This window comes from Corythoichthys intestinalis, chromosome 4 (genome assembly GCF_030265065.1).
Source record: "Corythoichthys intestinalis isolate RoL2023-P3 chromosome 4, ASM3026506v1, whole genome shotgun sequence".
Classification (NCBI taxonomy): Eukaryota; Metazoa; Chordata; class Actinopteri; order Syngnathiformes; family Syngnathidae; genus Corythoichthys; species Corythoichthys intestinalis.
The window spans coordinates 21,055,682-21,079,083 of NC_080398.1; the positions used below are offsets into that span (position 1 = coordinate 21,055,682).

The 23,402-nt window shown below is 39.2% G+C and overlaps 3 protein-coding genes across 4 annotated transcripts in view; 2 read left to right on the plus strand and 1 right to left on the minus strand.

Annotated features, from left to right (window-relative positions):
• The first annotated feature begins 174 nt into the window (after positions 1–174).
• On the plus strand, positions 175–7,213 carry rab42b (RAB42, member RAS oncogene family). Its single transcript, XM_057834164.1, has 2 exons — positions 175–914; positions 4,616–7,213. The coding sequence occupies exons 1-2, from the start codon at positions 697–699 to the stop codon at positions 5,058–5,060; spliced, it is 663 nt and encodes a 220-aa protein (XP_057690147.1). The 5' UTR covers positions 175–696; the 3' UTR covers positions 5,061–7,213.
• A 161-nt stretch (positions 7,214–7,374) lies between these two features.
• Positions 7,375–9,755, minus strand: taf12 (TAF12 RNA polymerase II, TATA box binding protein (TBP)-associated factor). Of its 2 annotated transcripts, none has more exons than XM_057834167.1 (6): positions 9,589–9,755; positions 8,606–8,795; positions 8,445–8,522; positions 8,235–8,349; positions 7,553–7,641; positions 7,375–7,471 (listed from the first exon to the last, which is right to left on the minus strand). In XM_057834167.1, the coding sequence occupies exons 2-6, from the start codon at positions 8,684–8,686 to the stop codon at positions 7,436–7,438; spliced, it is 399 nt and encodes a 132-aa protein (XP_057690150.1). In that variant the 5' UTR covers positions 8,687–8,795; positions 9,589–9,755; the 3' UTR covers positions 7,375–7,435. The 2 variants fall into 2 exon arrangements, with proteins under 2 accessions (XP_057690150.1, XP_057690148.1); XM_057834165.1 differs by having other exon boundaries at positions 9,576–9,740.
• Positions 9,756–11,928: 2,173 nt separating this feature from the next.
• The window catches only part of si:ch211-79k12.1 (uncharacterized protein LOC568891 homolog), a 32,407-nt gene continuing 20,933 nt past the window's right edge, over positions 11,929–23,402 (plus strand). The window contains exons 1-5 of the mRNA XM_057834163.1: positions 11,929–11,972; positions 12,038–12,140; positions 12,445–12,566; positions 14,957–15,155; positions 19,184–19,329. Coding sequence (XP_057690146.1) covers positions 12,089–12,140; positions 12,445–12,566; positions 14,957–15,155; positions 19,184–19,329 — 519 coding nt within the window. The 5' untranslated portion in view covers positions 11,929–11,972; positions 12,038–12,088. The remainder of the gene's footprint in view (positions 11,973–12,037; positions 12,141–12,444; positions 12,567–14,956; positions 15,156–19,183; positions 19,330–23,402) is intronic.

Consider the following 23,402-nt stretch of genomic DNA (forward strand, 5'->3'; position numbering starts at 1 on the left):
GTGAAACAATCACAGCCAGTCATCCCAGTTTAAATGTATTGGATGCATCGTTGTCAATGGCAGGGTGAGTTCATAGTAAATCTTTAAAAATGTTTAAAAACATTTTTCAGGAGAAAACTTAAAAACAATGAAGATTCATCAAATAGGATTTTTATGTAAAGTATTTATGTTAAACAAAATACTTGAAATTCAACTGTTTCTTACATAGATTTCAACATGTCTGGTTTTTACTCCTGAGCCAAGTCACCAGTTAAGTGACAAGCTTATCTAGTGTTAAAGCTGAGAAGAATGTATGCATTATCAATATTTTCATAATTTGCTGCGGGCTGCAGTTTGGACACCCCTGATTTAATATGGAGGAAGGAAGAGCTACTATCAATACTACTAGTATTTATTCTGTTGGCCACCCACGCTCATATTGCGCTGAAGGAATTTTGCATTATTTGTATTAAGTGTACCTAATGAAGTGACACGTACATGAACTCGAACCACCCACTCCCTCCCATCGATGACGTCCTGCCCCTCCTTTGGTACTCCTTCGTGAACAAGCAAATTTGCACAACTTGAGCGTTTTCTCCACCCTGGATAATCGGACGCACGTCTGTGTTGGGTGGTAGAAATGGAAACAACAACCTGTTCTCCTACATATGGCGCTTCAATAGGCGTCCCAGCACCTGTTTAGTCCCTTGAGCGACCATGGACCCGACCCAGTGGCAGTACCAGTTCCGAATCATCATGCTAGGGGACTCCACGGTTGGCAAGTCGTCTCTTCTCAAGCGCTACACAGAGGACAACTTCCTGGAGGCCATCAATGAGACGGTGGGAGTGGACTTCTACGTGCACTTCTTAGAGGTGGAGCCAGGCGTCCGGGTCAAGATGCAGTTCTGGGACACCGCAGGCCAGGAGCGCTTCAGGTGAGTCACATGAGATGTCTGTCAAACCTCCACGGATAGTCCTGCTGTGGACTTGGAAGTTACTTGTTTACAACGTGCCGACATTCGTCAGAATCTGATGTCACAGGGCACAAAAAAATCAACACACTATTTTTTTTTTTTACTTTGTGAATAAAACGACATTGCATTGCATGCAACGGCATTGAGTGATTGTCTCAGTGCCATTTACTGAGATGGACGTCCAATCCAATTCGACTGGGGTGCTCGCAGCAACTGAACGATCGCTGCCCAAAACGAACCCGCCCCCAAAATAAATACATTTTTAAAAAAAAATCTTTTTAACCTTGCGATCCTCTGTTTAACAAATGACAGCGGAAGAATTTCAAGTTTGCCCTTGTAGGATTTTTCTGAAAGAGGCCCTCAGAGAAAAGTTTGGTCATCCCAGGACTAATGTGTCCTCTTGCAAATACATGCTTAATATTCTTATCCCCCTCTGAAAGACAACTCTGTGTGCTCACAGCAAGGGCGTAGGTTTGGTCTCAAAATTGGTAGGGACGATATGGCATAAATGACCTGTATGCAGAGGCGTCGCTTCCCATTAGGCAAACCAAGCAATTGCCTAGGGCCCCCAGACGGGCCAACAGATTTAGCTTTACTGCACTGTCGCAGCGACAAGTGCGACAGTGCTAGTGAAAGCCATGTGTCTGAGTTCCCTGAAGGGGCCCCTTCACTTGCTCTACACCCTCCTCCCCACCTCCACGTGACTCAGAGTGAGAGTGAGTGGTGAGTGATTTGCCTTTTTTTTAATTGGCGTATATCCAAAATGAAGAGAAGTTATCCTTCTGGAAGCGACAAAAGAAAAAAAAAAGGAGAAAAGGAAGCAGGACAGCGGTGAGTGTACTATGTTACTGTAGTTTTATGTCCTAATGTAGTAAAAGCTGGGCACTTTGAGTGTCCTAAAAAGCGCTCTATGAGACAGAGGCGTTATTATACTTTTATTAAATATGCTATTGCTCCAAGTCCATCAGTCCCCCTTACTTGCACACGCTCAAAGGGCCCCATGTTGCTTGTTGCCTGGGGCCCCCGGGGACCCTTGCTACGCCTCTGCTTCATGTACACTTTTTGCTGTGGACGGGACATTCTTAATGATCAATGCAAAATAAATGTTTTGACTTATACTAACTTCTATGTGTATTGGTTCAGCCTACACCGTTCAATTCAAACCTTCGTTTAAAAAAAAAAAAAAAAAATGCTAAAGAAGCATTTTGAAAACTTCCAGAATTTTTTTTCGGATTTTATGAGCAAATTTAACTTGCAATATTTGAACATATATTAACATTCACAATAAATAGAAACTTGTTAATCATCCCTTAACTATCCAGGAAAGCAACAAATTAAACAATTGTCTTAATACCACTCAACATTGCCTAAATAAAAAAATATAAATGAAAATCTTCTTTGTCAGGAAATAACAAAAAAAATGAAAATAAAAATTGAGCCGTTTTCCAGGGAAACTACTGCTTTTGTCCACAAGCACAACCAAACTAAAAAAATAATAATAATAAAGCTCCTGTGGGGTGCTTTAAGACCATTTTAATAAAATTAAAAGTAAAATTGGAGAGAAAGGTGTAAAACTCGGTTTACTACATTTCTCACAGTTTAATTAACGTTAACAGTAAAAAACAACACACAAAGGAGGACTCTATAGCAGCGACCTACTCGACTTTTGCCGGTTAGCAAGTTCACGCAGTTTAATGTTATGCTAATTCTGATGCAGGTCAGACTTTCAGTAGCAAAATTAGTGGAGTGTTCCCCACTTCCATAACATTGACATGTTTTTACATTTCTTACGGTGGCTGCTGCTGGCTGGGGAAAAAAAACTTACTAATATCTTTAATATCTAACGTGTGGGCGTCTGTGGGGGGCCCAAGTCATTAGCCAGTCAAATGTGCGTTTAGGAGGAAAAAATGGACCAGCACATTCAGCAAGTGAAAAGAGGTACACGTAAGTCTGAACATGTTGAAAATAATTCACTTGATAATGGTGGGGTCTATTGCAGCAACTAAAACGTATGGTAAGTGGTGGAAGTTGGTGGGGACAATGTGAGCATCCTAAAAAGTTGCTAGTGTTTTGTCCCTACCGTCCCTATGCAAACCTATGCCTTTGGCTCACAGTATTAACTTGAAGCGGCGAGGGGAAAAAAAATGTATATACATATATATATATAGAGAGAGAGTCAACCAATGAAAATCAGATATTGCCTCTGAATGGCGGACCGCAAGCAACACGTCACTTTTGCTCATTAATATGCATGACGTTACCAATTGTTGCCAGGCGGGTCAACTTCCCGTTTGTCCCTAATAGTAAATGAATGGATATAGTGTACGAACGAGATGTTGACTGAGCTAAAGCTACCAATTCTGTCGGAACATGATGTCCCTGGTGCCAAATTCACAGGTAAAGATGTGAAACAACATAAACATGTTCAGTTAAAGAGATGGCTTGAGTGTCAAGGGCTGAAAAAGACCCGACCTGATCCAGAGTTAGCTTTTTTTATCGACACCTTTTTCTTGTGTGCATTGCCCTATGCCAGTGACAATGACATTCTCCTGTTTCAACAATGTTCCCTTTACCAACGTATGCCGTGTCTTTCTTATATATTATATCCCCTGGTTGTCTTACGTCTCTCACCGTTCTTGGGGGCAATTTACATTGCTATTTTTGTGTCGCAATCGCAAATGCTACTCAGTGACAGCCAACGAACACTTTTAATTTTTTCATTGATAATAAATTTTATTCTATAATTTATTCACACTTCCCCCTTACTAAAGTTGTTTTTACAACAGACAAGGTAACAGTGGCAGTCAGATACCATTTTTTTTTTTTTTCCCAGGTCTAACATTGTCAGACAGAAGCAGCACGGCAAAATACCACGCTAAAAAATAAGTAAAAATATCAAAATGGCTAACCTCTTCATCCTCTGTAGGACCATGGCCCCCAACAAAATGTTTACCGCATATGAAATGTGAATGGCTTCACATTGCTGGCGTTAAACTGGTCTTTTGCACGTCCGCGCAAGTGTATCCATTCTTCACATTTTTTCCTCCCAGTTTTTGGTTTCGGGAAACGTATGAAGAAAACATCCTTCATATGTCATAATGTCTAGGGTCGTTTCTACAAGTTCCATAGCAGCAGTGTTTGATCGGCATGTTCTTTTTTGAAAGCTAACTGGAGAAAACAAGCAGAAATAACATGGATTGTATGCGAGGGCATGTCTAAAATGTCCCACTTCTGCGTTACGATGGCGACATAATGGTCTAAAAATAGCATTCGTGCGGTACGCTATTACGGTAGCACTAGAAAAGATTATTTGGCCAGGTAGTCCGCAGCAAATGTGTGAGACCAATATGATAATTTGTGTCATTCCCTTAAAGGTCCCCTCAGAGCAAGAGATTAGCTAAAAATAAAAGTGAGAGAGAGATAAGACATCACTGAGACAAATTAGATGGATTTGAAAAAAATAAAACATTGGAGAAGTAGGAAAGGTGTCATCTGTTTCTTCTACTTTTGATGACTTACATTGCAAGAAGTTTTGCTGATAAGATTGTGAAAGTATGGGATTCCAGCCAGACAAACTAAACCATAAATCTTCTTAGAGAAAGAGAAAGCTGATTGTTTTGCAGCGGCAAAACGAGCAAAGTCTGACGTCTGGACTCTTTTAGGTCGGTGACCCGTTCATACTACCGCAACTCCGTTGGAGGCCTGCTTGTGTTCGACCTGACCAAACGAGCAACGTTTGAGCACATCCAGGACTGGCACGCCGAGGTGTGCGAGCACGTGCTGCCCCACAAGGTCCTATTCGTACTGGTGGGCCACAAGAGTGATGACAAGGGCAAGCGGGCTGTGAGCAGGGATGAGGGCGAGAAGCTGGCTGAAATCTTGGGCGTGCCGTATATAGAGGCCTCAGCCAAGACAGGTCACAACGTCAAGGAGACCTTTGAGCTCCTGGCTCGCCGGATCTACCAGGGCCTGACGAGTGGGGAGCTGGATCTGCATGAGGGCTGGGATGGGGTTAAGTGCGCCACGCCACTGGCTCTACAAGGACACAGGCGTAGCGTGACCCAGCCCGGCCCAGCACGCAAGAACAAAACAAAATGCTGTGCCTAAACATTGTCTGTCTGTTTTGTATTTCGGTTTCAGTTGAGATTTTGAGTGTGTTACTTACAACCAGCCATTGCAGAAAATCCTGCCTCACAAAGCTTGTTGTTCGAAACTAAAGCAAAGGATAATACAGTGCTTTTTAAGGCAATTCGTATATACAGTATTTCATCACAAACATAACAACTAAATCAGTATCAAGTAACATAAGTAACAATGCTTCTGTTTTTGGTTAATAGTAATTGCCCAAAAAGTCTCATTGCTTTTACTTGTTGAGTTTCTCCATTACAACTTCAAATTGTTCCAAAAATTCATACGACACAGGCTGTTTTTTTATTTTGCCTCTAATGTTCACAATTGCAGCAAAAAATGTTTTTTGTTTTGACAAATAAAGTCCCATTCATTTCCAGTGTCAAAACCCTTTTCATGTTCAAATTTCAAAATGTTTATCATCCTCCAGTTATCTTTTTTTTTCTTTACATAATTTACACATAAAAAATGTAACAAAATAAGGGGAGGCAAAAGGTGTATACAGTTTTTGCCCAAAAATATACTGTACAGTTCCAACAAAATTACATCTATTTCCAATGCCCCCATTCATTTCCAATCTGGAAAAAAATGACCCCATATTAACAAGACGTTATCCGAAAAGCCCCAAAGTCTACAGAAAGTGACCCAGAAAGGCAAAAAAAAAAATATATATATATATATTAAGAAAATGGCCAAAAATATGCAGAAAGTGACCCAAAATCAACAGCAAATGACCTGTAAGTGCCTTGAATTTAACTAGGAAGTAATCAAAGATTAACTCATTTCCCACCATTGACAAAGATTGACTAGCTGTCAATGCTCATCTCTCAGTACCATTGATGGCGCAAGACATCCAATCCATTTTAACTGGGAGAAGTGAATGGACTGGACATCTAGTAGCCTGGAACTCCAGACTCACCGCTGTTCCAGCTAGAACAGCGGTGAGTCTGGAGTGACCTAAAATTCCTCAAAATTAAAAGAAAGTGACCCACGGGAGAGAGGGCAAAGCATTCCCAAGCAAGTTCTCCAGAAATTGCATCTTCTAGTTACACCTGTATGATCCTGTTGGATACCTAAAAAAGTGTCCAGTTGGCGGCCTCCAGTCTATTTTGGAGCTTCTGCTGCATCCCATCTAATTGCTCAACATCCAAGAGTGAACAGATTTGTTTTCACACACTCAAGGTTGCCAATTATTAGAAGAACGCCCCGGGAAGCCTTTGGATATCGGCACTGAGCAATGTCGAGAAGTCATCAAGGCTATTACTGTCGCCCCCGGTGTGACAAATGCGCCAACCGTGTCCCTGCAGCCCATTTATTTTGCCTCCTAAGGTATCTTCCCTCAAGAGTTGTATTGTTACCGCAGCGCGTGTAAGATGTGTCCCTGTAAATTAACGGGTATGCTGAATGATTACATGGCATTTGATCGCTTGACAAGTCACCGCAAACATCAATGAAACACAATACTGTACATTTGTCAAGTACTGTACTTTTACTTCCACTGTCAGGTTTTCTAGTTCTCTCATTTGGATGAGCACCAAGTTGTGAATCTCATACGAGAAAATATTATAATATTATATTATCATTAACATTCATGCATGGACAACTAGCAAAAGGAATTGTGTGCTGATTTGTGAGATGTTGATGCATATTTATCTTCTCATAATGTCCTGTAAATGGCCATTGCCGGAATAATTACAGATGAAAGCCCTTCTTCATGACCTTTACTTATTATTATACCCTTTAAACAAGTAGGATTAATTCAATGTGGCTTTTTGTTCGATATCTTTGAGGGTGTTGACAGATCTAGAGCCCTCATGTTGGCTTTTGACATGACAAGTTAAATTTTCTTAACCGTTTTTTCCCCCAGTTATCCTTTAAGAGGACATGACTAAATAATTACGGTAGTTCTGGAAAGTCCTCCTTGTGGGGTTTAAATTGAGGTATGACAACACAGTTCATACAGTTGGATCAAATGGATAATTTGCTGTAAATGCATGCTATGTTTGACATTGGACCTTCATTTTAAACAGATTACAATAAACTGTCTATTGTTATTGTTATTCATATACGACTGATTAAAGCAGCGGCAGTCACATTCGAAACAGGTGATCGTATTTATTGACATGAACAGATGAACGTGTTAACAAAACAAAGGAAACAAAAAACAGGACAGGGTTACATCAGTACATGTAGTTTGAAAATACACTGCAAAATTAGGAAGACATGACTATCAAATACTAATTACTAATCTCTGTTCACAACCTATGATACTGTATATGACACCCCCCCCCCCCCCCCCCCCCCAAAAAAAAAAAAGTACAAGGTGGGTTTAACATAAGGAAAATTTAGTTCTGCTACTTTTTGGTTGTCTTGCGAATCAGGGCCATCCTCTGAAACAGAAAAACAATATATGAGTTGCTCGTTTGCTTCAGTTAGGATGATAACCAGCACTATGAAATATGTCCCCATACCTGTTTGTGAGCCTCTGTTGTGCACGCTTTCTTAAAGGGCCTGATCTCATCTGAGCCATAACCCGGGATCCACATGTTCCATTGACGCTCTTAAACAAAACATTTGCAATTTTATTTTAAATTAAAAAACAAATATCAACACAATTAAGTAACATTCCATGACAAAAAACAACAAATACATGTACAGTTGGATATAAACAATTACAGTCGTTAAACAGACACCTTGATTACTGTAATCAAATCAAGCTTACTTTTGCCGTACAATAAAAACTTTTTTTTTTTTTTTTTTTACAGTTTTATGACTAGATTATGGTTGTCAAGAAATATATTAATCAAAACTTGGACAAATGGCTCAGAACAGATGAATAAAATGCATCAACAGCTTTAAAAAATATATATAATTACTTTAAAAATATGACTAAATATGCCCTTTCTGGCACGCTGAAGAAGAATAACAAAATTGAAGCAGAATTGAAACCTAATAAAAACATGCTAGGAATATTGATTAATATTAGATATTTTGTGATGTGTATCCACCAAATCAATTTGAAAATTTACATGTAATTTTCAATTGGATGTTAACTTTTGTTGCTCCTCCATTGCTTTGACAAACTAAAAGCTGTCTTAGGATTAACAGGAAACAATCTTTATAATAATTCACAAGTAGAGAACAAAATCTAACCGAGGTGTAATTGGACATCCTTGACCTCCAAGGTGTTGGACTTGCGATGGCGCGCCAGCTGACAAGCGGCCGTGACAACACTCTCAATGAAGTCGTCAGCAATTTGCAACAGCATCTGTGGAGACGTGTTTGAAAATGCCGCTTACTGTATGACAAGTCACTAAGGGAACAAAAACTTAGGAAAGTGTATAGAAGAACGTTACAACAGACCTCCTCAACGTCCTCATCCAGCTGCTCGTTGGGGTCAATTTCTCTTACCAGGTCTTGAAGCTTCTTCTTGCTAAGCACCTGATATGTACAATATTTGATCATTATTAAACTCATAATTATATTCTGTGGAATATGATAGGTACAACTTTGGTTGTACCGACCTGAGATCCTTCGGGGCTACTTCTGCCTGCAGGTCCAGGTGCTCCGATAACCTTCCCTGCCGTTGCGGTGCTATTGGCCATTTCAGCGGCCCCAGGAAGTGTTGTGGGATGCAGAACGTTTAAGTGCTAGGTCACTTTCAGAGCAAAAATGACGATGGGCTATGTGCAAAGTGGGACCACATCCATGTATCTGTGGAACGTATAAGATATCCTTTATCCATTCCACAATGGGGATAATCACAGGTGGAAAAACTGGAGAAAAGGGTACTCAGTCCGACAAATCAGGTACACTTGACGCAACAATGTGTGATCGCATCAAATTTTAATATTATTTTTCCTCCTTTTTTTTTTTTTTTTTTTTTAAACTACATGTCTAACACATTTCTAAACTGATTCTAACCATTCAATATTTCAAACATTCAGGAAATAGGTGTTCCCCAACATTCAGAATTAAATCACATATTTTTGCCATTTTAAGAAATGCCAACATTAAACAGTATTATTATCAAAATATAATTCTCATACGAACAATCTTGTTTCCTGCTTACAAATTTAGTATACCTCTTAATTTCATTGAAAAAAAAAAAAATCCCACATTTTCTAAATAACGTTTACGTTTTTAGCTTCCTAGTTCCTTAACCGATACCAACGCATTCCCAACTAAAAGATAAATTGATGACTAATTCAACCTATCCAAATTCGAAATATTGACCTACCTCCTACAATATTATATTTAGACGACTCCTACGCTGTTACAAAAGCAAATCAGCTTCACTTAGCTCCACGTAGAGACGGACTTAAAATCAAACAACTAAATAACACAATGGGTCAATTGCAGTGTTAACTATGTGAACAAGATCGCATCTTATGCTAAAAACAATAGCAACTGAATAGCTTTGACGTAAGCTAAGGCAGCTAACATTAGCATCCGATCAGACACGGCGTGCCATTTCAACAAAACGCAACGCACCTGATCCTCTTACCCAACTACGCAGACATCATCTGTCCATGTTGTAAAAGGAATATTGTAGGATAAATACACAAAACACTCATTCGCTCTGCTTCGAAAGAGCGTGCAGAAAAACCAGTTACGCGTTTCCTCCCCGACGATACTACTTCCGGTTACTCTTGTCTACTTCCGGTAGAAATATACTCTCTCTTTCGCCACTTGCAGGCTTGGTTGTGTCATTACAACTACAGTAAGTAACAGCCGGGGTTGTCGGCTATAATAATAGCCTATGTGTTTTACTAACTTTGTAAACATCGTAAACTACGTAACACAGAATGCTGAAGTATCAAGTGATAAAAATTAAAATAATCCCAATCAATGAATGTCATTTCTGACAGATAGTCACTTTTAGGGGTAACGCTTAGATGATGGTTTGGCGCCAAACTATTCATGAGCACACTTGATGGCGTCTGTCATTTTGCGTTATCATAAACCTGCCAGACTTTAAAGCGAAGCTATGTAGTTTAAAAAACAACATATGTATTTTGTTCGTTCTTTCATGTTGTTTGACAGTAAAATTTTCTTCCAAAACTACTTACAAATCATCTCTGGAGCCAGGGTGGGGGGTGGGGGGGTTATTTTCATAGGTAATTTGTACCTACGTGTGTACCGACAGTTAACTACTTTGTGGCCAAAGAATGCTAAATTGTGGGTACATGCTGTATTGCTTAACTGTGAGTACAGAATTGATTTCAAGAAATGGCTAAGAGTTGCCACAACCCAAAAAGTTTTGTACTTTTTTGATTTAATGGCAGTGGATGGAAACGCAATAAGGTACCTCAAAAGCTCTGAAGCATCCAGTTGAATGTGTTCTAATACATGAATATGGTAATTTTGTGTTCATGGAGGCAGATGTGGAACCAAGACAATGCCGCCACAAAGCAATAACAGGTACATTTATGTTCAATTTTACTATAATTCTGTGTTGCGTCCCAGCTGAGACATTTGCTTCAACGACAAAGAATGGAAAACAAATTACACAGGCTTTTTACCTCAAATGCATAAATTCAAGTGTTACACGTTTTTTGTTCGTTTGTGTACGGTTGGAAAACACTGTAAGATAAGGGAAGACAACTTGATGTGCCTCACAACAACACTTAAGTTTATGGACATATATCGAGACTGTGCGTTCTACCTTGATGATAGAAAGCTTGATTTGTGCTCCACCTTCGTTAGTATTTTTCTAATAATTTTATAAATTGTGATTATTGACATGTTTTGCACATACAGCAATTGTTTTGAATAAAACAAAAAATGGAATCAAGTTGTCCAAAGTTTTTATTGCGATCAGTTGGCAATAAAAAAAAGACATACTATTTGTGTTTATATGTACATGTGCGATTACCTCATAACACCATAACTATAACCTAACTAGATAAAACATTACCTTATAGTATTTACTTGTAAAAACAAAATCTGTGTCAGCCCTTCTGCAACTGTAATATTTGTAATTTCGCCTCATTTTGGTCATTCAAGTGGCCAGCGTATCAATCTACACCCCATGTTATCACAAGCTGCACAGATTGTTCGAATTTTGTCCACGAACAATAAACGAAGTCATAAGAACAAACACACAATGTTTTAGGTGGATCTTTTAGGGTTAAAACAGCGAACAAAATCTTTAATCTGCTGGTTTCGATTCAAGGCGTATGGTGAGGTAGATCCAAAATGGCGCTTTGAAGGTCTGTAGCAGAAAATGTTAAAGGTGGCGCCACCCAAGTTTCGCTCAGAAAACTTGTCTATAATGTTTATTTTTTTCCCTACGCTGGCACTGGGGGGGGGGGGTCATGGTTGTTAAGTGAATTAACGTCACTGCCACTACTGCACTGTTATTGCAAAAAATTTCTCACAAGTCAAAGCATTTGTCCGAACAATGAACCATGCCTTGAAAAAGTCCAGTCAGGCCACTTGTATCTCGAGGTACTAAGCTACCATATGTTGACCCAGTTTTAAAAACTCATTATGAGAATTCGCAAATGCTGACTCATGAATATGCAGAGTTTTACTGTACTTAAGTGATGTGCAGTTCTCTATAAAATATACATTAGTATAATAACAATTTTCCCCCCCACTTTTCACCAGTGCTAATGATACTTTGGATACGCTAGATTATGACTGAAAGCATTGTGTCAGGACATTTTAAGGACTAAACGAAACCGTAAACATGTAACCAAAAAAGAAGTGCAAGTGAAAACCAGAAGGTGTAACGCTGACATGCCACGCTGCATCATTTTACTGTCATATAAGCAAATTCTAGCATCAAGAGTGTAAGAGTGGGTCAGAGGGTTGGCTATAAAACACCATCGATATGGTAGAAGATTCACAAAGGACTGGAGTTTGACTCGTCTTTCATCATTGGTAAGCCACACCTTCACAAGTGTTAAGTACACAGTTTTTTAGTTTTGTTTTCAAACTGCATCCAGGTTGACTCCTCACATGTGCGTACAAATAAATGGCAAGCTGAACCTAGGACAATGGGCGCAAAATTTGTCATTTTGTTTCTTGGACTGGCCTCCATAGTAAATGGTAAATATAGTTTTGCTTAACAAAATCTTCAGTTGTTCTTTTTTAAATGTTTTTCTGTATTAGGTACTATGACCTTAATGTTCCTGGAACTTGAGGTCATAATTTGGGTTTTTATTATCAATATGTATATTATCGCTCTACATCATATATTTTGCAAAAACATACATTTTTCTAATCTTAAGAAGTAAAGTTTAAGGCGTTTATCGCTGTTCCAGTGGAATAACTTGTTTTGCCACTGTAAACTGGAATCATGCCCAAGAGCGTTTGCAGAATGGCGTCATCTGTTTTCCGTGTCTGTTTGCAGGTGAACTGCTCATTCAAGGCCCGAACCACAATGTTATGGAAGGCGACAGTGTCATACTGAAGTGCTTCTACTCAGACAATAGGTTTAACATCAGCCGCGTAAGATTTGAAAGTTACTCCGAGGTGAGCTCAAGCATTAATTCACACATAATTTATTGAGCCCAAAATCTATTTGAGTCAATTCATTCAATTCAATTCAGTTCTTTCAAAAGGAAATACATAGGCAGGAAACACATTCAAAGGCACACAAGTGGAATATGGCACTGACATTATCCAGATCAAATTTGAATTCTAATGTAAAAATACCAAGTGATTTTGATTCATCACAGTTCCATCTGCTATCATCTGGATCATTTGAGCCACTTTCCTCATATGTACAGTGGGGCAAATAAGTATTTAGTCAACCACCAAATGTGCAAGTTCTCCTACTTGAAAAGATTGGAGAGGCCTGTAATTGTCAACATGGGTAAACCTCAACCACGAGAGACAGATTGTGAAAAAAAAACAGAGAATCACATTGTTTGATTTTTGAAGAATTTATTTCCAAATTAGAGTGGAAAATAAGTATTTGGTCACCTACAAACAAGCAAGATTTCTGGCTGTCAAAGAGGTCTAACTGCTTCTAATGAGGTCTATCGAGGCTCCACTCATTATTTGTATTAATGGCACCTGTTTTAACTCATTATCGGTATAAAAGACACCTGCCCACAACCTCAGTCAGTCACACTCCAAACTCCACCATGGCCACAAGACTAAAGAGCTGTCGAAGGATACCAGAGACAAAATTGTTGACCTGCGCCATGCTGGGAAAACTGAATCTGCAATACGTAAAACGCTTGGTGTAAAGAAATCAACTGTGGGAGCAATTATTAGAAAATGGAAGACATACAAGACCACTGATACTCTCCCTTGATCTGGTGCTCCATGCAAGATCTCACCCCGTGGCATCGAAATGATAACAAAAACGGTGAGCAAAAATCCCAGAACCACACAGGGGGACCGAGTGAATGACCTACAGAGAGCTGGGACAACAGTAACAAAGGCTACTATCAGTAACACAATGCGCTGCCAGGGACTCAAATCCTGCACTGCCAGACGTGTCCCCCTGCTGAAGAAAGTACACGTCCAAGCCCGTCTGCGGTTTGCTAGAGAGCATTTGGATGATCCAGAAGAGGACTGGGTGAATGTGTTATGGTCAGATAAAACCAAAATATAACTTTTTGGTAGAAACACAGGTTCTCGTGTTTGCAGGGAAAGAATACTGAATTGCATCCGAAGAAAGCCATTCCCACTGTGAAGTATGGAGATGGTAACATCATGCTTTGGGCCTGTTTTTCTGCAACGGGACCAGGACGACAGATCTGTGTAAAGGAAAGAATGAATGGGGCCATGTATCGAGAGATTTTGATGAGACGTGGCTGGGTCTTTTAGCATGACAATGATCCCAAACACACAGCCAGGGCAACAAAGGAGTGGCTTCGTAAGAAGCATTTCAAGGTCCTGGAGTGGCCTAGCCAGTCTCCAGATCTCAACCCCATAGAAAATCTGTGGAGGGAGTTGAAAGTCCATGTTGCCCAACGACAGCCCCAAAACATCACTGCTCTAGAGGAGATGTGCATGGAGGAATGGGCCAAAATACCAGCAACAGTGTGTGAAAAGCTTGTAGAGAGTTACAGAAAACGTTTGGTCTCCGTTATTGCCAACAAAGGGTACATATCATAGTACTGAAATGAACTTTTGGTATTGACCAAATGCTTATTTTCCACCAAGATTTGCAAATAAATTCTTTAAAAATCAAACAATGTCATTTTCTGGTTTCTTTTTCCACAGTCTGTCTCTCATGGTTGAGGTTACCCATGTTGACAATTACAGGCCTCTCTAAAATTTTGAAGTGGGAGAACTTGCACAATTAGTGGTTGACTAAATACTTATTTGCCCCACTGTATGTACATCCACCACTACCGTATATTTACTGCATCAATTTCCCTTTTTTTTGGGCGGGCGATGGGGGTTGTATTTCTAAACAACTTTTCATGCATATTACAGTGTTTTCCTGCTTGTTGTCACAATGAATTTTGAAGCTCTATCCTTTGTTATTTGCTGTTTTAACCTAGTTGTCATTGCTGTTATCGGCCAGGCAAAAGCACTGGCTGAAAAGTACTGCTTTAGTGCCATCTTCTGGCACCTTGATGATAAGGAACTACGGTGGGCACAGGGGGCTTAATTTAATCAGGCCATTGCTCTGTCTAATAGAGCACTGTTTTTTTTTGTTGCCATCTTGTGGTAACCACAGCAGCGGTTTGAGACATGAGTTAATTTTTGCCATAACCATGCTGGTGACTCAAAACCTTCTTATCCAACAAAAATGTATGGAGATGCCATGCTTTAGATCTTGGCCACTATTTACTACAGGAAGGCACTATTTTGATAATTTATATTCATTCATTAATTTCATAACATGATGTTTGTTATATATTTGACTTGACGTTTGCTACTGTCTTTGACTGGCACAGCTTCTCCAAATGTGGCGGCCAGTGTGGCCAGGCTCTTGGTGCTTCTACAAGTTGCATGTGGAGCAAAAGGATGACAAGATGGTGCTAGAAATTCCCCACATCGCACTTTTCTCCGAAGGTGTCTTCCGCTGCATGTCAGATGACCAGAATTTGACCGCGCCGAACAACGCTTCTAAGAAGTTGTCCTTGAAAGTGCACTGTGAGTGCTGCTGTGTGCACACAGCAATTAATAGCTTGCTGTTTTTTTTCAGTCACCCAATATTTACAGTTTTGAAGTGATGTTAATCTGAAATGGATCATTCTGATATACAACAAAAAATGTTAGTCTAAAAAAACAAAAAGGTCCAAAATATCATCAACTTGATTAGTGAAATCCACTTTTGGAAACTAAAACTTTGTGGGCGATCGGGCGAACCACCCAAGGGAGGTGAGCCCCACGATATGACAGGTTTTGGGACCCTTGTTTTGTTCTTCTCGCTCTTAGCTAATGAGCTAACAGCCAATTCATAGGGAATAGGGAAACTGGTTTCTCATGAACAACCAGTTTTCAGTTCCCACACCTTGTCACAAGAGCCTATCCCAGCTGCCTGTGGAGGGAGGCGAAGTACACCAACAACTGCTCGCCAACTGATTGCATAGCACATTTGAAAACAACAGTCACACTTTGGGGTTTGTCCCCTTGGTTGACTTTGGGCTGGAGTCACTTGCCCAGCAGGCGGCAAACAAACACTCCCAGTCATGTTGCTCTCTCTCTCAAGCGAGCGAGACTGAAACACATTATTAGTTAATAACCGAAGAAATGTGCATGTACTGCACTTACAGGCAGCAGCATGATTGTCATTTTTTTTTGTTTTGCCATTTAAACTCTTTCACTCGTCAGCTGGAGATCGAATTTATTAGCCCACTTTGCGTCTAACGGCATCCATAGCACAGCCGCTCGGACTATCGGCGTCCTCTATCTTCTCTGTGGCCGTCCAATCGACCCGCAGCACTGTGCGATAGCCTCCTCAGCCCCATGGGACGAATCAATAAGAAGTTGAGATTAGACCCCAGTGAGAGGACAGTCAGGACGAAGGCCTTCTATTGAGATGGAAGAGAAAAAGAGCCATAATTCACAACACTTCTCAAAAAGTCTATTACTGTACCATAGTTATTGATTTCTCCAGATTGTGAGTCACCAAGAAGTTTTCTTATTTGAGTTAATCATACTCAGAATAAGGGATTAAAAAATGCGGCTCGAGAGCTCTCCCTCTAGTTGCAAACCGACATCATAGTAAATACAATGTAGAAGTCTGAAATTTAAGTTTCGTCTAAGGTAAAAATGTGAAAAGTTTGACAAAACAAAAAAGAATTTGGGTTGAATGAAGAAAACTGAACATTGCATGTGAAGTCACATCTGTATTCAGCAAAGTTAAAGTACAGTGAGCACCTACACTGCGTAGTATTTACTTACTCATGAAAATATTGAATATGGCCTGCCCCGCACAAGAAGCTTTATTTCAGCCTACATTCTCTTGCACTTCTCAGCTTTAACACTAGTCACTTAAACAGTGCCTCGCCATTAGCCCAGGGGTCAAAACTCGACATGCTAAAATCAATGTAGAATTTCAGTATTTTGTTTTACATTAATAAATTTATAGTATTGGCCCGAATATAAGACGGCCCTGATTATAAGATCTTCTTTTCTTTTTCAAGACTCGAGTTTGAAAAAATACTTTTAACGCCAAATTAATTTTTATACAGAAAATAATTACAGTACATCTGAAACGAATGATTATAACAATATACAGTGCCTTGCAAAAGTATTCGGCCCCCTTGAACCTTGCAACCTTTCGCCACATTTCAGGCTTCAAACATAAAGATATAAAATTTTAATTTTTTGTCAAGAATCAGCAACAAGTGGGACAGAATCGTGAAGTGGAACAAAATTTATTGGATAATTTAAACTTTTTTAACAAATAAAAAACTGAAAAGTGGGGCGTGCAATATTATTCGGCCCCCTTGCGTTAACACTTTGTGCCGCCACCTTTTGCTCCAATTACAGCTGCAAGTCGCTTGGGGTATGTTTCTATCAGTTTTGCACATCGAGAGACTGACATTCTTGCCCATTCTTCCTTGCAAAACAGCTCTAGCTCAGTGAGGTTGGATGGAGAGTGTTTGTGAACAGCAGTCTTCAGCTCTTTCCACAGATTCTCGATTGGATTCAGGTCTGGACTTTGACTTGGCCATTCTAACACCTGGATACGTTTTATTTTTGAACCATTCCATTGTAGATTTGGCTTTATGTTTTGGATCATTGTCCTGTTGGAAGATAAATCTCCGTCCCAGTCCCAGGTCTTGTGCAGATACCAACAGGTTTTCTTCCAGAATGTTCCTGTATTTGGCTGCATCCATCTTCCCGTCAATTTTAACCATCTTCCCAGTCCCTGCTGAAGAAAAGCAGGCCCAAACCATGATGCTGCCACCACCATGTTTGACAGTGGGGATGGTGTGTTCAGGGTGATGAGCTGTGTTGCTTTTACGCCAAACATATCGTTTTGCATTGTGGCCAAAAAGTTCAATTTTGGTTTCATCTGACCAGAGCACCTTCTTCCACATGTTTGGTGTGTCTCCCAGGTGGCTTGTGGCAAACTTTAAACGAGACTTTTTATGGATATCTTGGAGAAATGGCTTTCTTCTTGCCACTCTTCCATAAAGGCCATATTTGTGCAGTGTACGACTGATTGTTGTCCTATGGACAGACTCTCCCACCTCAGCTGTAGATCTCTGCAGTTCATCCAGAGTGATCATGGGCCTCTTGGCTGCATCTCTGATCAGTTTTTTCCTTGTTTGAGAAGAAAGTTTGGAAGGACGGCCGGGTCTTGGTAGATTTGCAGTGGTCTGATGCTCCTTCCATTTCAATATGATGGCTTGCACAGTGCTCCTTGAGATGTTTAAAGCTTGGGAAATCTTTTTGTATCCAAATCCGGCTTTAAACTTCTCCACAACAGTATCTCTGACCTGCCTGGTGTGTTCCTTGGTTTTCATAATGCTCTCTGCACTTTAAACAGAACCCTGAGACTATCACAAAGCAGGTGCATTTATACGGAGACTTGATTACACACACGTGGATTCTATTTATCATCATCGGTCATTTAGGACAACATTGGATCATTCAGAGATCCTCACTGAACTTCTGGAGTGAGTTTGCTGCACTGAAAGTAAAGGGGCCGAATAATATTGCACGCCCCACTTTTCAGTTTTTTATTTGTTAAAAAAGTTTAAATTATCCAATAAATGTTGTTCCACTTCACGATTGTGTCCCACTTGTTGTTGATTCTTGACAAAAAAATTAATTTTCATATCTTTATGTTTGAAGCCTGAAATGTGGCGAAAGGTTGCAAGATTCAAGGGGGCCGAATACTTTTGCAAGGCACTGTATTTGACAAAAAAAGTATGTTATTTTGCCTCATTCAAATCTTAATATTTGAACAATTAAATATGTAAACTAAAGTGTAATCACATTCGTAAATGAATGGCTTCTGGCTTTTGAAATGTAAATAAACCCTAACCAATCTATTGTGATAAAACAACAAATTGCAATAACTGCATTAACCATCAAAGTGAAGTCTAACTGTAACTGTAGTCTTGAAACAAATCTGAATAAGGAAAAACATTGCAATATAATAATGCAAACTGGTTAAACTTGAGAGTAGCTGAGATCTGTCATGACAGAATATCGCTTCAATGATATCTGGCGCCATCTAGCGTCGTGAATGGGTATAACGTCTAGACCGCGAATATAAAGCGACCCCCACTTTTTCAGTCTTATTTCAATGCAACAACACCGTCTTATATTCGGGCCAATACGGTATTTTAAAAAATAATCCAAAGCGATTTCTTGATTTTTTGCTGTCACTGGACATTTCTCTCTCTCTGTCTCTCTCTCTTTCTCTCCCTCCGTTGTGCAAAGTTTGTTTCAGTGCATGCATATACGCACTCTGTACGTAGACCTACTACTGCTTCTGCAAGTGAAAATACTTTTACTGCCTTGCTTTTTTGTGATCCTTGGGGTATGTTGATGAGAGCCTCAGAGATTTTATTAACACATCTGAAACTGCTTGAAATTTTGAAAAAAAATGCATACATGTCTACTTGAAGATAAAAATACAACCATGTTGCTCGAAATAAATACACCTATGTCGCTTGAAATAAAACCAGTCTGCTTGATTTTATGTTTGATTTTAGATCTAGGAGACGTGCAGCTCTCCAGGGAGGGCTCCATCAGCTTCCTGGGCCTGTCACAGGAGCTTCGTGTAAGGCAAGGAGACGACATAATGCTCAAGTGCTCAGCCACTGCTTCTGAGGAGCCCAACTACTTCTGGTACAAGGAGGTGAGTGGAGAATTGTCCTTTTTATATGAAGTCTTTTATTTTGTAGTGTCTTTGTTGTAGCCGTGTCATCAATTTCTCCTGTCGTGTCTCATGTCAAGCTGCTTCTTTGATTTTTCCCGTCTTCACACTTGACTGACCCCTCGCTGCGGGAGTGAAGCTCGCCTACTTAAAGAAGGGTGGCCTAATGAGGTCTGGACAAGAGCAAGGCGACCTCAAAGCAATGATGCGCGTAGATTTGTAATGATGTTTTCTTTTGACTGCTCGGCAAAACAAACATTGAATAATTCAACTGCTGTGCTCAAGTCGCAGCTCGGGGGAAATGAATGTCACACTTTGACAGTGAATGTGCCAAGCAGGCAAAAGTTGATGAATTGGCAGGTGCGAGCCAGCTTCAAAGTCAACATCACAGGCCAGGCAGACAATACAAAATGTCAAATCAATAACTGTATTGATTTTGCGCGCTATTGAAGAGGGTCAAAAGTCAAAGCAGTGTCGACATCCTCATTCAAGTCTTCTTCAAACAACGATTACTCTGTGAATGCTGCGGAGAAAATTTTTACACAAAAACATATGTAATCAAGAATAATATTTTAAAAAGATCATTATCATTTTCGGTCTAATAGAAAAAATAACATTTCTTTTCAGAAAGGACATTTCATAAACATTTCATATAAATTAAAAAAAAAAAACAGGTATAGTGATAAGAAAAGTTTATATGTAAAATGTATTTAAATTTCATATTTTTTTTTACAATACATCAAACAAAAAAACAATACATTGTACAATAATACATAAAATATGATTTAAAAAATGCAATTAATTGAAAAAACAAAATTGCCAGCAAATCGTAACCTACAAGTAAAAAGAACCCACAATTTTCACGCTTACACCTCCTTTCTAGGGATAATTTACAGTGTCCAAACAACCCACAACACATGTTTTGGGGACATGAGAGGTAACCAGAGTACCCACAAAGTAAGACCGTAGCCCAGGATTCAATCTTTAATCTCAGATCTTTGAGACAGAACCCACTGTGCCGCCAAAAAAGGAAAAAATGCAATTAATCATTTACCCCAAAAAATCAGAGACACTATATTAAACATTTTGCATGACAAATGTAGTAAAATAATAAAATAAATGTATTATAATAGACCAGATTAATACTAATTATCATACTGAAATGATTCCAAAAACTCCATCCCTCCTTGAATAGTTGACTCTAAAACAGAAATAATACAGTATATAACCCAGTGACGTGCGGTGAGGTTCATGGTTGGTGAGGCACTGACTCCTTTAGTGTCAGATTTCCAAATATAGAAACCAAAAAGGGTAGCTTATTCAATTGGCTACTGGTTATTTCATATCTCATCAGCATTCTTCACAAAACAGGCACACACGGTACATATTATCGATACGTAAAAGTAAGAAAATAACATGCATTTGCTCTACACCCTCAATGTGTTGGCCGTCACCATTCTATAATTAATGCAACATAAATGAGAGTAAAGAGTGGTGTACAAAACCACAGAATTCAATTCTGACCTTTAGTGAAATATTCAGTTGTTTTTAAAACTTTTAATTCTGAAACTTTAATCAATTTATTACAGATTGCTAAACAAAAAGTGTGAAAAGAAAAATAATATTTTATTTAAGGCCAAAATTTAGTTTTTAAATATTCTATTGTATTTTTCTTGGTCCAAGCTCTTTTTTTTTTATTTTTATTTTTTTTTTTTAATAAGATTGAAATGAAAACTGTTTGTGGTCTTGCGCCTGTCCTTCACCACAAAAACCGGCGTTACTTTGGAAGGGCATAGGTTTTGTCTCAACATTCGTAGGGACGATATAACAGCATAACCTGCATGTAGGTACACTTTTTGCTGGGGACGGGACATTAATTAGACCAAACAGATTGGATGAAGGGGGCAAAGGGCCACATTTCTAATGTATATGAACCTAATTAATTAATTGGCAAAATGATCAATGCAAAATAAATCCTTATCTACTGATAATAACTTTTACGTGCATTGGTTTAGATGATACACTGTTCAATTCAAACCTTTGTTTTCAAAAAATACTAAAGAAACATTTTGAAAACTTCCTGAATAAATGTCTGGTTTTTATTAGCAAACATAAACATAGTGAAAATAATTCACTTAATAATGGTAGGGCCAATTCTATCCTTACAACATATGGAACTATTGAAAGATCTAAATTCTCTATATTACTGAACATTTTATCATGCAAAAAAGGTAAGGTTGCTTAAAAGTTGGTGGGGACAATTTTAGCATGCTGAAAAGTTGGTAGTGTTATGTCCCTACCGTCCCTATGCAAACCTACGCCCTTTTAGTAAAAGTCCTCCTTATTTTCCTTTACTTTAAAAAAAAAAAAAAATCTCTCCGCCTCAATGGAGAGGATTGCTTCAATTAGATCGTTCTGTGTTCTATTTGACAAGCCAGAAAACACAGTGGATGTGTCCAAATGTCTAGCTAACCTTTCATCTTTCTCAGCAAAACCATGTAATCGTTCTACATATATGCCACTTTTAGAAGAGCTACACGCTCATCGTTACCACGAAATGTTAACTCCTGTTTAGCTAGGATGCAGGTTGCATTAATGAGGTCTTTCAAACTCTTTTCTTTACCTTAGCTTTTGAGGATGCTACCGTTGAGCTTCCGCTGTTCGTCAAAGCCAAATCGATCCTTGAGCTTCCAAAAGTTTTTAAAGCAAACAGGCTTTGAATGCGAGTGGTCGAGCTCTCATGTTCGCTGAGGCTTCGTGGTAGTTTTTTAATGTCACAATATCTCGTGTTAGTCCAGACATTGGCACAAGTTGAGAAGAAAAGGCAGGGAAAGCAGCAAAGGCGATTTTTCGAAGGACAGCCACATAGACAGTCTTTTCGGGTGTACTAGTCCGTTTGAAAAGCGCGAGTTATCCTCTGTCCCGTAGTTTGAAGCAAACCTTTTAGCTCCGGACAACACCGGCGTTGTGTTAACCGCGTCCACTTTTAACGGAAAGTCCAGTTTCACGTACGCCCCCTTGCCCAGTGACTGCGGTCAAGCCACCCTCCACTCGTTAAAACGAAGTCAAGCTAGCCACCCCTCATTTGGATCATTGTGTGCATTACGGTAATGCAACGCGCTGGCTTCCTAATGGTGCAACTTGCTGTATTCATAATGGAACGCGGTGGCTGCCCATTTCCGCTGTCATTTCGCCTGATTTCAAAAATTGATTAAAAAAAATCTGGCTGATATCCCGGGACGGTTCCACTTCTGAGGTATACTAGAGTACCCCAAGACTCGAACTAAAGTACTCTGATAAAATTCTGATGTATCATTTCAAAATAAAAGTACTTTGAAAATTGCCAATTTTTGCTGTCATTTCGCCTGATTTAAAAAATTAATTAAAAAAAATCTGGCTGATATCCCGAGACGGTTCCACTTCTGAGGTACACTACCCTACCCCAAGACTCGAACTAAAGTACTCTGATAAAATTCTGATGTATCATTTTAAAATAAAAGTACTTTGAAAAATGCCCATTTTTGCTGTCATTTCGCCTGATTTCAAAAATTGATTTAAAAAAATCTGCCTGATATCCCGAGACGGTTCCACTTCTGAGGTATACTAGACTACCCCAAGACTCGAACTAAAGTACTCTGATAAAATTCTGATGTATCATTTCAAAATAAAAGTACTTTGAAAAATGCCCATTTTTGCTGTCATTTCGCCTGATTTAAAAAATTAATTTAAAAAAATCTGGCTGATATCCCGAGACGGTTCCACTTCTGAGGTACACTACACTACCCCAAGACTCGAACTAAAGTACTCTGATAAAATTCTGATGTATCATTTTAAAATAAAAGTACTTTGAAAAATGCCCATTTTTGCTGTCATTTCGCCTGATTTCAAAAATTGATTTAAAAAAATCTGCCTGATATCCCGAGACGGTTCCACTTCTGAGGTATACTAGACTACCCCAAGACTCGAACTAAAGTACTCTGATAAAATTCTGATGTATCATTTCAAAATAAAAGTACTTTGAAAAATGCCCATTTTTGCTGTCATTTCGCCTGATT